Below are 14,514 nucleotides of genomic sequence, written 5' to 3'. Positions count from 1 at the left end.
GATTTTCATCACCACAAAGATTAAGATTCATGAGTCATAAGAAAAAGTTTGCTTTCAATTTAAAAAAATAGCAAAAATACTGCAAAAAAATGAATGAAAATATGGAGCCATCTGTGTCTTGAATGATAATGCCAAATGAGTGTTTATTGTAAACAATACAATTTATTCAAGTCCACTTTCAATAGAGAGTGCTTTAGTGTACATGCAAAAAAGGAAAATGAATTCTTTCTTCATTCACATACCTTATATGCTACACACACACACACACACACACACACACACAGAGAGTCATACAGGTGCATATGTGATATGTGCATATATATCTCTAATACTCATATGCAACACTTCCTGACAGGAAATGCAGTTAATTCCCAAACATCCACTATTGGAAATGTCACCTTTATCTGTCACCTGAAAGGCAGTTCAGGCCCTTGTTACCTCTGGTAACTGTTTTAATGCCATAGTCTCCTCCTATCACCAACCTGGTATTTGCCCATCTGTTCTAGTCTTTGCAGAGCCGTAAGATTAGTTTTCCTAAAACATTACTTAAGTCACACTTTCTTACTCAAAATTTCCCGAAGCTGTACACCTATAGAATATAGTCCCATAAACTCCATAGCAACATAGTAACTATAATTTTCCAAACTTCTCCCTCTTCAACATGAAAAAACCCTTCCACTCCAGCCAAGGAAATCAAATGCCATCCCCCTTTCCTACTAAAGTTTTCCTCTAGAAACCTGCACCAAGTCTCCCCACCTCTCCAGGCCTCACTGACAGATCAGGCCCACTAATCCCTCCCAGAGGCACGTGTTCTGTATCCTGTCTTTGGCACCCAGTAGCAAATGCAATATTTTTGTTAATCCATTTTTTTTCCCTCTTTTAATGAGTCCCTGAGCTCCTGGAGGGGCAACCGGATGATCTGGAGAAGGCTCTATTAAAAAAAAAATAATGTACAACATGAAAAGGATCTGATGTACAACATGAGGACTAGAGCTAAGAAGTGTCTTGTATTCAGGATTTTGCTAAATGAGTATATTATAGCTACACTTGCCACAAGTAGAGGGGTTTTGGGAGAAATGCATAACTATGTGAGATGATAGATATGCTAATTTGATCTACTATAATAACCATTTTACTATATATGTATCTTATGTTGTATGACTTATACATAAAATTTTAAAAATTAATATTTAATATTTTTATTTTTAATTTTTGTGGGTACATAGTATGTATATATATTTATGGGGGTACATTTGATGTTTTGCTACTGGCATGCAATGTGTAATAATCACATCATGGAAAACAGGAAATCCATCCTTCATTTATCCTTTGTGTTACAATTCAATTATACTTTATTTTAAAATGTGCAAATTATTTTGACTATAGTCACCCTGTTGTGCTATTAAATACTATGTCTTATTCACTCTATTCTTTTTGTGCCCATAAAAACATTTCTTAAATGTCTTAGTTACTCGGTCAGATCTTAAGATATTGTGAGACGACCAGGAGTTACTTATTTCACTTACAAATCAGGGAGCCCCCTCCGCTCCATTTCAGTGGAAAGCTTTATAGGTACTGGAGAGGACGGAGTAGCTGAGTTGCTGAAAGATGGGCGACTTCTCTTATCAACCATTAATTCAGATCTTCTCTATTAACATGACTTCAAAACACCACCAACTTGATTTTTATTTTCTTTCCAAAAAGAAAAAAAAAAAATACTGCAGTCCCTAGCCAATAAATAACTCACCTGAAGGTCAGGAACACCCCCTCCCTCCTTTCTCACAGGGGATGTCTGGGAGGGGAGAGGGGGCTGGAGAGGCCAGGCCATCATCTAAGTGGAAATCAAGGGCTAAAGCTATTGGCATTGGCAGCTGTCTCCAGGCGTCGTCCGCGGAGCCTGACCCTGCGCCAGGAAGGAGGAGGTTGTGCCCATGTAACTGTCCTGAAGTACTGCGGTGGCCCCCTCCCCCGCGGCTGGGAGGGCAGGCAGGACGAGGTTGGCTTTCCTTGCGCGGTCTCTGGGCGTGGGCCCCCGCCGCAGCTCCGCGGAGCCTCGGTGTCTCCTGCAACAGGGGGCGGGGGGAGCCGCGGCGAGCAGCCCTGGGCTGCGGCTTCCTCCCCACGCCCGAGTCTCCTGCGCACCGCCGCCGAGGACGCGCGCCCGAGCCTGGTCCCCACGCCGCGGCGCGCCTGGGCTATCCGCTGATCCCAGGTAACTTTTCCGCCTCCCGGAGTGGGGGACTGCGAGGGGGTCTCGGCTTTACGAGGTGCGGAGGAAGAGCCCGAGGCCTGGGGCGAGGCGCACGGGCTGTGGGGCTGACGCGTGGCTCCGGCGCCGCGCGGTCTCCCGAATCCCGAGCCCCGCGCCTGGGGTCCCCAACCGCCCTCCCGCTCGCCGGGACCCTCGGCGGGCCGAGCCTGTGCGCCGCGCCCCCCTCCCGCTCCACCCGCCGCGCTGCAGCAGTGGCTGGGCCGGCGCGCAGAGCCTGAGTCCCGGCCTCCGGCCTGGGGGCCTCCCTGGGATCCCTGGCCGGTGGGGCAACTCGGTCCCCGCGTCCCTTCTCCGCCAATTTTCGCAAATCCCCCGCCCGGGGCGCCATGTTTTAAGTTGCCCCTCGGACTGGGGGCGAGCGCGGGCCGGCCCCTCCCCCGGGGAGGTGCGAGGGACAGGGGGCGACACTGCGGCGCCGCCCGGGCGGGTGGCGGCTGGCGGCTGGCGGGCCGCGGGAGGGGCCGTGCGCTCAGTGCGCGGCGGCTGCGGGCTCGTCCCGGGTGCAGGCGCGGGCGGGCGCGGCGCGGGGCCGGTAAGGTGCGCTCCGCACAAAGCATCCCCGCTGGGCAGCGGGGCCGGCCGCTTTTACATAACTTGCCTCGTTCCCCGAACTGGGGCAGCGGCCCCCGGCCGGTGGGGGAGGAGGAGGGAGCGTCCAAGCGGGGTTGCCCTGGGCCTGGGCACCTGCAGGGGCCCCTCGCCTCTGGCACCCGGGGGCGGGCCGGGGGCGCCTGGGTCGGCCTGTCGTGGCCCGGGGGCTTGGGGCGGCGCGACTCACCTGGCGCCCTCGGGGCTGCGATTCGCCTTGGGAGGTGTCTGCGAAGGCGGCTCTGCAGCGGTGGGGGTGGGGAGGCTGGGGCTTCGGACCGCTGGAGCTGGGGTGTCAGCCAGTTCCTGGCGGGTGTTTCCTGGTTGCTGCCGCAGGGGCTTGCTTTTTCGGGTTTCGCCTCTAATCTCGCCCGACTTCTTCCCCTTCTCCCCCACCCCCCCACGCCCGCGAAGTTCATGGCTTCTGCAATGCGGTGGGTGTGGTTACCTAGTAAATTGTAACTGTGGTCCCTTGCAATGAGAGTATTCTTCTCAATTTTCTTTCTATATTACGGATCTGAAGTTTCCTAGGGTTTTTCTTTAGTTGCAGCCCAGGGTTAAAGTTGGTAGAGATTATTGCGGAACAGACAAATAGAATGATAAAGGAAACATGTGGTATTAATTACTTGTGGAGGTTGGGCTGGGAGGTCCTGAGAGGGCCCGGCAGTCCTGCTAATGCAGTGCTTCCATTGCGTGTTTAAGTTGTTTCAGCTTTTTTACATTAGTCTTGCGGAATTGCTTTTGCAGATATCCTGCCTGTCCTTTTTGTTGGGGGGCGGGGGTTGCAATGGGAATTTTAAGCTCTCTGAGGTGGCCAGGTGTGCTGGAGTTTCTTTTGATAGCATTAACTTCTGTAGTACAGGAAGCGTCACACGAAGTGCTTAAAAACATTATTTTTGAAATTCACCCTGATTTTTAAAGTCTCAAGGAAACAAAAATGGTAAAATTCCACTTGATGTCTGTGAGCCATGGACGTAGTCCCAATTACAGCAAATTAAGCAGAAAAGCCCTATTAAGAAAAGAGAGCAGCACATCAAGCTCCAGTGAACTCTGGGGACTGAGAGGTGATTTCTGTCTTGGCTCAGAGAGAGTGTTTAAAAAATGCATGTTAATTTTGGTATCAAACTTTAAAAACTTTAGTTGGAGTAACAAAATTAATGTGAGAGGGAATAAATACTAAATTGGAGAAGCGTGACTTCAATTTGTTAATTTGCAAGGCATTGATAGCTGAATGCTTAATACTATCTCATTTGCATTATGGTTTTCTGGTAGTTTAGAAAAGTAAACTATTAGATGCACAACACTGCATCAAGTTTATTTAGTTAATACACTTTAGCCAAAATAAGTTTTTCAAAACAGATCATGTTTTGTGAATAATTCATCCATAACAAGAAGAGTAGCCACTTTGATTTGTAAACCCCTTTTAGGTGAAGGATTCGGGAGCTATAGGTCAAATGTCAGTGTCTCAGTGAGATATTTACATTTAATTTTTAAGACATTTGAATGTGATTTAGGTTAAAAGCAATTTTTCATCAATTCTTATACAGTGCTTGGACTTTGGCCAACTTTGTGTTGAAATAAAAAGATCAGGATATTTTTAAACTTGATCGGATGCAATTTTATTTATAATTGTTTTTTAAGAACTGGTTGGTCAAATGCATTAAGGGGCCACCTAGGTAGAAGAGATGCCACTATCCATGCACTGAGAGATGTGTTGCTGTTACTTGTGAATCTTTTCTGGACTTACATGGTATATTAGATTAAGTGTGGCAGGAACTTGCTGTAAAAAGTGTTTTCTGTAAAATACTGTAAAAGTATTTTCTTCCATGTTGTATGATGTGCATTCATCTTTTAAGTTAGTGCTTTCCCTAAAATTCACAAACTAGAATTCATGTCCTCTCCAGTAAAGTAGAACTCCAAGAGTAGACTGAGGAATAAATGTTTTCTTTCTGTGAGAATTTGACTATATATAATGAAGAGAGGGACTTTTTTTTTTTTTTTTTTTTTTGAGATGGAGTCCCACTGTGTCGCCCAGGCTGGAGTGCAATGGCGCAGTCTCGGCTCACTGCAACCTCTGACTCCTGGGTTCAAGCAATTCTCTTGCCTCGGCCTCCCGAGTAGCTGGGATTACAGGCGATCACCACCACGCCTGGCTAGTTTTTGTTTTTTTGTTTGTTTGTTTGTTTGTTTGTTTTTAATTAAGAGATACAGTGTTTCACTACGTTGGCCAGGCTGGTCTGGAACTCCTGACCTCAGGTTATGCGCCTGCTTCAGCCTCCCGAAGTGCTGGGATTACAGGCGTGAGCCACCGAGCCCGGCCGAGACAGGGTGCTTGAGTAATCTACCCTGGCCATCTTTAATTCCCATAGTCTCCTCTAAGTACCCCATCAGTTTTCTGTGGAATATAGACTCACCATTGAAACCCATGAATCAAATTTATCTTTAGCACCACTTCATTTAGAGAGATCCTTAATCGTGCGATCGCTGCGTCTATTTCTTTCAAAAGGCTAGCTGGCTGCTGATTTGTTGGGAATTCATCAGGCACTCAGGCGGGGGAGGGTTCTGCAGTTATTTGGTTTGCCTTGGCTGTGAGGAATTCTGTGCTCAGAAGCAAGGACTGGAGCAGTGAAGTCATTGTCCTGCCTGGTGTTGTGACATCACTATGGCTCAAAGGAAACAAGGGTGGGGCAGGCAAAACCAGACCATCTGAAGCATCTCGCTGGCTTTAAAACTTTGCCTGATCAATGACTGAGACTCTCCTTTCTCAAGTTGAACTGCATTGCGAGGTATTGTTTGGAGAATTAGAGGATATAAGTGAATGTAAGACTACATGGGAAAATGTGTCTCCCAAGAGGAAGGAAGGAGAGGTGTGTGTGTGTGTGTGTTTTGTGTGTGTGAAATAGTAGAAAGCATTGAATATTCCTTTTGTAGGGAAAAATACTGTAATTTTTTAGAAGGGCCATTTACAAAATTAAAGAACAAGAAAAATGAGTATATTTGTATTTATATATTGAGTCAACATATTTCTTACTGTTCTTTGTACTAAAAGAGCATTCTTTTTAAATTCTTGATTTAGGTTATTAGTAATTTTTAAAAAGTATGTGGTCTCTCTGAAGATGCAATTTACTTACTGGGTAGGCAATGTTCTCATTTATTTTTAAATGATGTGATTGCTGTTGGCAATTGGAAAAAATGGAAAAAGGTATTTCATAAGTGTAGAAGATATCTGTGGTGATTTGGAGTAATTGATTTCCATTTCCATTTTTGTTTTATGTACTAATTATTTTATAATTTAGCATTTTAATCCTAATTTAGAATTCTAGTACAGAGATGATCAGAGACATGTTTCACCCAAATTAGTGTTGAATAAATGATAAGACTGAAATTCAGAAACAATAAAGTACATTTCATGTTTTCCTTTCTGAATTTATAGTAATATCAGCATAAAAAATGAAGAACCACAGAATGGCTGCAGATGATCCTTGTCTTTTCCATACCTCCTTGTTAAGATGACTGGCAATTTTCATGTGAGTGTATTATGTATGTAGGAGCTCTGGGCAGTTCTTTCTTAACTGTATAGCAATTCCAGAGCAGAGTTTCAAAGCATAAAGAAGAAACAAATTGGGAAGAATGGCACAAGTAGAGAAGTTGAAATTAGATGCCAGAACTGCAGATTACTTGGTTGAAATGTCTTTGGTATTGCATTTTTAGTCCTTGCGATGATTGGTTAATTTGCATACTTTGGAATTGTAAGCTTCTATTAGCACCAAACCCCTAATTCTTTTGTAATTTGCAGTACAGAGAAAAAGCTGACAACTTAATTTTTAGATTGCTGACGTTTTGATACGTTGTTCTTATAACGCTGCCTTACAAACTAAAAACAGAGAGAGAGAGAGAGAGAGAGAGAGAGAGAACGCAGAAAGGTCTATATTAGACCTAGAAAACAAATGCAATATTTAACCTGCCTTGAGTATATATTTTTCTCTCCAGTTATATTGGGTGGGTGCTTGATGAGGATAGGGAGTTATTTCTTTTGAGGTTTCTTTCCCAAACCGAATAGAGGTCTAGACATTTAAAGCATTCAGTAAGTACTTACAGAATTGTCTAAAAAGTGGGGCCATTTGTAACTTATGCTTTACTACCAAAAAAAAACAAAAAATCTTGGAGAAGGTTTAAAAAGCATTGCTGCTTTATTTAAAACTGAGAATTACCGGACTCATGTATGTAGTCATTATTTTTAATGGCATGGTCCTCTTCATAACAAGATTGTTACCTCTGTCAATAGCTCAAATTGGGTAGGTCCTAGAGGTTTTGCCATATCAGGGAAGAGAATTCTGCAGGTACCAAGAGAAAAGAAGAATGGTTTCTTTGAGGGAAGAACTGCAGGGAGTCGGCTTCCTTTCCTGCCAGCTCTAATTGGTGTCATGGAGGACATCAGTGTGGAGGGTGTCCTCTGAAGAGGGGAGGGATCAAATGGGAGGGTGACAAAAGCTGAAAAGGATTAGTGCTGGGAGATGATACTGATCTCCTAGCATTGAACTAAAGAGAGGAAAACTATTTTCTGTTTTAGCTCTCTCTTCTTCGGTCATTTTCGTACATGCCTGTGTTTACATCCTCAAATAGCGAGTTTCTTTGTATTTGATTCAAGCCCCAAATTTCATCATTTCTAAAAGAAAGTTATTTTTTCACATTTAACATCTCTGAAATTGGGATATGTCTTACATGGCTCTCAGCCATGTGACAGAGAAAAAGCTGGCAACTTAATTCATTGATTGTGAATATGCATCAAAAATTGGACACTGGGTGTTAGTCTATTGGAGAAAATCCTGGAGACAGTAATGGAGCACTCTTAAGTGATGCATTTCTAGTGCTTGTGGTGACTCAAGATGATATTGTGTGGAAAAGCATAGATAGCAGTAACTCTTAGTTGATGTACAATTTGGAAGAGTTGAATTCTGAATATGTAAGAATTTTTGGGAACACCTTGGCCTATCTATTTTGTTTATATTTTCTTTATGCGTTGAATAACTAAATCAATTTGAGTTCTTTAGATAAGAAGAAAATGAAAATTCCAGTTTCTAAAAATGTATGAGTCATAGCTTAATTGGCAGAGTGCTATATAATATAATGTTATCTCATAATCAGTGTCATGAATCTTATGAAATATGCTTTATTGTTTGGCTGTGCAATTTTTTTGAAATGTATTTTATAATATGTAGTGCTTATTTTACACTATCCATGTATCAGTGATTGTTTTTCTATGTATTATTGATTGTTTCCTATAAAAGGATATGTGCATCCTTTTATAGGAAAAAATCTATTGAAAATTCTTCATTTCCCATTTTGACTTTCCATTTTGGCCTTGGGAAGATGACTGGATTTTGATAGAGAATCTCAATTAGTCATTGAGCAGACATTCCAGACAGGACATTCCAGAAGTCAAGAGACCTACCTTTAGCTGGAATATAGCCTGTTCGCTGGGGAGTAACGGGAGATGCGCCTAAGGAGGGAGTGTGAGGTCTGATTGTGGAAGATTTTTGGATATGAGAGTAAGGGATATTTTGGACTTTGCTAGGTAGTGGGGAGTCATTGAAAGTGGTTGAGTAGGGAAGAAGAATATTTTTTTCTCGTGATAAGTGTAGGATGAGTTGGAAGAATAGGAATCTGGAGACAGATGGTCTTTAGTTAATGGAGTTGTCCAAAATTTTGCAGAAATTGAATATAATGTTTTTTTCTCTCAATGATTGATATTTTGGCAATTCATTCCATGTTTTTGTGGGAGTATTTAACTGAGGATTAAATACTACTTTTGGATTGTTTAAGGTGGAAAATGAGATATACGAAATATGGAAAGATTTTTCTTCTTATCCTTTCAATGAATATATCTCAGTTATTTGAAATATTAAAAATTATACATTCTCACTTTAAAATATATTCTAACAATACTGAAAAACCAAAGAAAGAAATCTCATTATCTACCTTTCTGAATGTATTACGTATCAGAGTGGAATAGGACAGACCTGGGTTAGGCTCTCGGCCTTGCTATTTAATAACTGTGCGGCATGGTTCTTTTAACTTCCTAGAGCCTGTTTGTTCATTTATAAAATGGGCATAATGCTTATGTCTCATGGATATAACGATTAAATGATGTAATACATGCAAACACTGAACACGGTGTCTGGTATATCACAAGTGCTTTGTAAGTAGCAGTAGCATCATTTTGCACATATACAGACTTACACATAGGTTACATAATATTTTACATGAGTAGACTTCTATCTTTAATACTTCTATGTAACTGTTTTTTGTTTGTTTGTTTATTTGTTTGAGAACAGAGTTTCACTCTGTTGCCCAGGCTGGAGTGCAGTAGCGCAATATCAGCTCACTGCCACCTCCACCTCCTGGGTTCTAATGAGCCTCCCAGATTCAAGCGATTCTCCTGCTTCAGCCTGCCAAGCAGCTGGGATTATAGGCGCCCACCACCCCGCCTGGCTATTTCTTTTTTTAATTGTTAGTAGAAATGGGGTTTCACCGGGTTGGCCAGGCTGGTTTCGAACTCCTGACCTCAAGTGATCTGTCCGCCTCAGCCTCCCAAAGTGCTGGGATTACAGGCGTGAGCCACTGTGCCCCGCCACACTTTTTTTTTCTTCTTCTTTTTTTTTTTAATGTAACAGTATGTCTGGCGGAAGCTTTTTCATGCATGCAAATCTATATCCACATCATTATTTTTAATGGTAAATAAATATTTTCTTTTGGTCTTGTGCAATACTGGTAAAGGATCATTACCTTAATAATGGTGATGATGTGAAGCTTTGTCGTCCAGCCCCCCTACCTCCTGCCACTTGCTGCCTACGCTTCATGACTCTCTTCTGATATACATATAAAGAGGCTTGCGGTAAAACAGGATATTTAAAAAAATTAAAATCTCTGATGATTACGTATATCTCAATGTTGTATGTGAATATTTAGTTCTAACAAACTAAAGCAAACTTTCACCATATATTTCCTGATTTTTTAAAATTCAGATTTTAATGTCATCTCTTCATGGAGGGCCGAGCTCACCCAGCTAAGCCTAACCTGAGTTGCTAGGTACTCACCATTCTCCCATGTGCCTCTCGGCATGCCTCGAGGGACAGCAGATGCAGCAGCCTGGACCTGAACTAGGCTCTCCAGAGTCAAACCATCCAGGGTCTGGCATAGTTTAGTAGGTATAGGGGGTCATTGGGCTTCCAGAGATGGAAAATATTAAGCTCCCTTTGGTCTCTCTCTGAGTTCCCAACCCTTCCTTCGTCCTCAGCAATAGAGTGGTAACAAATGTCATATTCCATTCACTTCTCCAGGGATGTGGGCTGCTCTGTTATGTTATTCACAATCCCATTATTTTGACGAATCTTCGATTTACCTGGAATCCAGTCTTCATTCACCCATTTGAGGAGAATAGCTTTATGATCCCGAAGGTGGTGCTAGCTGGAACGGTGCACCCAGGCTTCTGTGAGATGATGCCATCAGGGCATCTAGAGGTCTCGGGCTGTCCCTGACAGTTGCATCCTTCTACATGATTTGTATCTAGAGTTACTAACGTCCCAGAGATGCAGGGAGTTTTTGGTAATTTCATTACAGAGAATTACTCTTAATGAATTTTGGTGTGTTTTATACCATTTTGTGTGGTTCAGTGACAACTTTTATTAACTTTAGAAGGAATATGCTTACTGGCTAAGTATAAGACTTGGAAAATAGAGGTTAATTTGTCTGCTCAAGACATCTGGAAAGCTTTTCCTTTGAATTCTTGAAATGAGAGCAGTAATTCATTGGGGGAAGTTATATTGTAGAACAGGGGCCCCCAACCATTTTGGCACCAAGGACCTCCATTTTGCTCGCCTCCTGCTGTGTGACCCTGTCCTTGGTGCAGAGGCTGGGGTTTCATGGAAGACAATTTTTCCATGGACGGGGATTGTGAGGGATGGTTTCAGGAAGAAACTGTTCCACTTCAGCTCGTCAGGCATTCGATTCTCATAAGGAATGCGCAACCTAGATCGCTCGCATGTGCAGTTCACAATGGGGTTCGCACTCTGATGAGAATCAAATGCCACTTCTGATCCGACAGGAGGCAAAGATCAGGTGGTAGTGCTCACTCGCCCACCACTCACCTCCAGTTGTGCGGCTCTGTCCTTGGCCCAGCAGTGGGGGATCCTTGTTGCAGAATAAAGAAAATACGAGGAGTTACGGAAGATACAGATGGAAACGTCTGCTAACCTTGAGCTAGGTAACTGTCGGTGGGGTACTCTATTTCTCTAGGCAAGGTTCCCCAGAGTGAACAGATGAGGATGCTGCCTACCTCAAGGTTGAAATGAGATCTGTGTTTGAAGACATCTAGAACCAGTCTAATGAGAATGTACACATAGTACATGTTTTCTCATTTCAGTAGTATATGCTGTTGTCCTCTTTGCTTGTTTTTAGGGACATGTGTTAGGAATTGTAAGATCCTGAAGATGAGTATAGAATTTTGTGACGTTCCACTACAAAACCCGTAATCCAAAAGATGGCCCTCAATGAGAATGCAGGATTTTTTGAGTGTGAAATTCCAGATAACAGTAGAGGTTTGCAAAGAATGAGACACAGTGGTTTTCAAATTTTCACATACAACAGAATTACCTGATGAGTTTGTTAAAAAGGAATTTTTGGGGACCAATCCACGGATTATCATCTAATAGATCTGGAGTTGGATTCAGACCTCTTTATGTCCTGACAAGGACTTTGGTGAAATCTGATCCAAGTGGTCCCTGGACCACATTTTGAGACACACTGTTTTAAGGACTTTTGTCTTAATAACTCTCCAGCTTCTTCATTATTGTCAAATAAGCATTTAACCTGGAGAGCAGTTACAATATAAATAAACAGTACTAGTGTTGGAGAGAACATTTAGCATAGAGCAAAGAAACCTGGCCTTGGACTCAGAATGCTTGGGCTTCTTTATGGCTGGTCCATCACTTGTAACTTCTGTGGCCCTAGGAAATTACATAACATTTAAAAGGTTAAGGAAGTAGGATAAAAGGTTAGTTTTCTTATCTGTTAAATAGGGATAATGATAATTATGTAGCAGAATGGTCAGAATGGTTGAGTAAGAATCTTAAGTGAAAGTACGTACATAGCTCTTAATATGTCTTCAGTTGGGGTTAATTTTCTTGCTTTGTGATTGGTAATAGATTAAAATGGCCTTGAAGAAGAGATGCTTCTGTGAGTAAATGTGATCCTGCTGGTCAAAATCATACTGAGCTATGTGGGTCCTACAGATACCTTTTTTTTTTGAGACGGAGTCTCGCTCTGTCGCCCAGGCTGGAGTGCAGTGGCTGGATCTCAGCTCACTGCAAGCTCCGCCTGCCGGGTTCACGCCATTCTCCTGCCTCAGCTTCCTGAGTAGCTGGGACTACAGGCGCCCGCCACCTCGCCCGGCTCGTTTTCTGTATTTTTAGTAGAGACGGGGTTTCACCGTGTTAGCCAGGATGGTCTTGATCTCCTGACCTCATGATCCGCCCATCTCGGCCTCCCAAAGTGCTGGGATTACAGCAGATACTTTTAAGATATTATGAAGTTCTTCACTTATATATGTGAAACTTAAGATGATTAAAAGCTTTCTTTACAAATGTTGCTGTGTTTAGTGACATTCATATCAGTGGTAAATGGTCAGACTACATTATAATTTATTAGCATTTTTTTCCTAAGCTCATATCCGAGAAGGACACACACATTCACATAATCCACGTACGGGGACAACAAAACCAAAGTCTCACTGTATATCACATTTAAATTGCATCAGTTTCTTAGACTCCGAAGATAAATTCAAGAAGAAACTTCAGTCTTTGGAGCTGTAGTTGCCATTCACCCTCAGGGTCTGCAGCTTTTCTGACAGCATGGCCATGTCTTGGTGCAAAGAGGCAGCAAGCCCGATAAATTATGTAACCATTTTCAGACATTGGCCTTTTTCCCCCTCCTTGAACCTTCTCCAGTTGTCATCAAAATTGCGATTTTGGAGTTACATCTAAGAGGGTTTTCACATTAAGACAAGACACGTGAAAAGATCTTTGACAAAGGGTAGAATATACGTATATGAATAAATTAAATTTCATTTCTTTTTTTGCCCACTCAGTGTCCAGTAAAATGTTCCTCTCAAACATTTACTGGTTTTATTTTAAGTACCTCTTATTTCTCCATACTCGTATTTAAGAGTTGGATTCCAACTTGATATCATTGCCTGAGGCTTCTCCTGGCTAGAATTGTAAAGCATCTTATTCGGTCATATTAGAGTGTGTAAGGGCCTTTGTGCTACTCAGATCAAGGACAATCCCCCAGGCGCCTTATCTCAGTGAATGGTTTATTGACCCCCAAGATGAAACCAGGTCTTCGCTACTCAGAGCAGCTTCTGAATGATCTCTTCTCCAAATATCCTAGTTCAAGCATCTCCTAGAATAAAGAAACCAAGCAAAATTAAACCAACCCATCTTTTGACCCAGTTTCCTCCTTAAGCTTATTGTCAACTTCCCAGCTGCTTGGTTGTCAGACACATGTCTTTGAAATTAAGATTTGTCCAGGCAGGATACTCATTTGGCACTAATGATAGTTTAAAGACTCATCAAAGTACTGAGATACACACTGAAAGTGAAAAGACCGGACTGATGGCTGTGCCAAAATGTGACTCTTTGAGCCTTTGTCAAATTTTGTTCCTTTCTCTGTTCTTCTATCTGTTTGTTTATTCCACAAATACTTATGGAATGCTTGTTATGAACCTGGCACCGTACTCAGTGCTGGGGTTACAGTGATGAACAAATCAGATTGTACTCTCCTGGAAACTGTATTTTAAACAAGGGGATGAGTAGTAAACAAATAAGATTTCAAGTACCAGTGAACACTGAGCAAAATCAAAGCCCAGAGACTGCGTGTGGAGCGTTCCTGTAGATACTATCCTTTAGGGGATGTTTAACATTTTACCAAGTCTTTCTTTTTGTTTGCACCCCTTCTCTGCAAGTGTGGTGTCAATTCTAGATTATAGGTGGAACCAGGCAGGGACCATGTCTAATCTTTGTGTCTTTGAGCCTGATACAGTGCCTCATACACAGCAGGCCTTGTTAACTGCTAAACAGATAGTTCTTACTCTTACCACTCTTTTTTCTCGTACCTTGCCTTTCCTTGTAACAGTGTTTTGACTTAAAATATACATTCTCTTCTTTCTTGTGTAAGCTCAGTATTTTTTTTTTTTTTTGAGACATGGTCCTGTTCTGTCGTACAGGCTGGAGTGTAGTAGTGGCACGATCTTGGCTCATTGCAACCTCTACCCCCCAGGTTCAGGTGATTCTCGTGCCTCAGCCTTCCGAGTAGCTGGGATTATAGGCATGCGCCACCACACATGGCTACTTTTTGTATTTTTAGTCTAGACGGAGTTTTACCATGTTGGCCAGGCTGGTCTTGAACTCCTGGCCTCAAGTGATCTGCCCACCTCATCCTCCCCAAATGCTGGGATCCCAGGCATGAACCACTGTGCCCGACCTGTAGTCTTTTTTCTTAAAGAAGATTTCCCAATTGCAAGAGCTTTGTCACTTAAAAAACCTGGATCTATCTCTGATCCTAACCCATATTAAACTGCCCCTTTTCTGAATTTTGAC

The 14,514-nt window shown here is 42.5% G+C and overlaps 1 protein-coding gene and 1 long non-coding RNA gene across 2 annotated transcripts in view; one reads left to right on the top strand and one right to left on the bottom strand.

Annotated features, from left to right (window-relative positions):
- Positions 1-1,740: 1,740 nt before the first annotated feature.
- The window catches only part of EPB41L3 (erythrocyte membrane protein band 4.1 like 3), a 157,905-nt gene continuing 145,131 nt past the window's right edge, over positions 1,741-14,514 (top strand). Inside the window, 1 exon segment of the mRNA XM_050767433.1 lies at positions 1,741-2,212. Within this exon segment, the coding sequence (XP_050623390.1) occupies positions 1,789-2,212 (424 nt within the window). The 5' untranslated portion in view covers positions 1,741-1,788.
- Positions 3,051-5,453, bottom strand: LOC126941188 (uncharacterized). Its single transcript, XR_007721128.1, has 2 exons — positions 5,275-5,453; positions 3,051-3,869 (listed from the first exon to the last, which is right to left on the bottom strand). It is a non-coding gene; the product is annotated as an uncharacterized LOC126941188 (long non-coding RNA).

The sequence above is a fragment of the Macaca thibetana genome, chromosome 18, assembly GCF_024542745.1.
Source record: "Macaca thibetana thibetana isolate TM-01 chromosome 18, ASM2454274v1, whole genome shotgun sequence".
Classification (NCBI taxonomy): Eukaryota; Metazoa; Chordata; class Mammalia; order Primates; family Cercopithecidae; genus Macaca; species Macaca thibetana.
The sequence above is the reverse complement of the archived record's forward strand: the minus strand, read 5'-3'. Positions and strand labels throughout refer to the sequence as shown.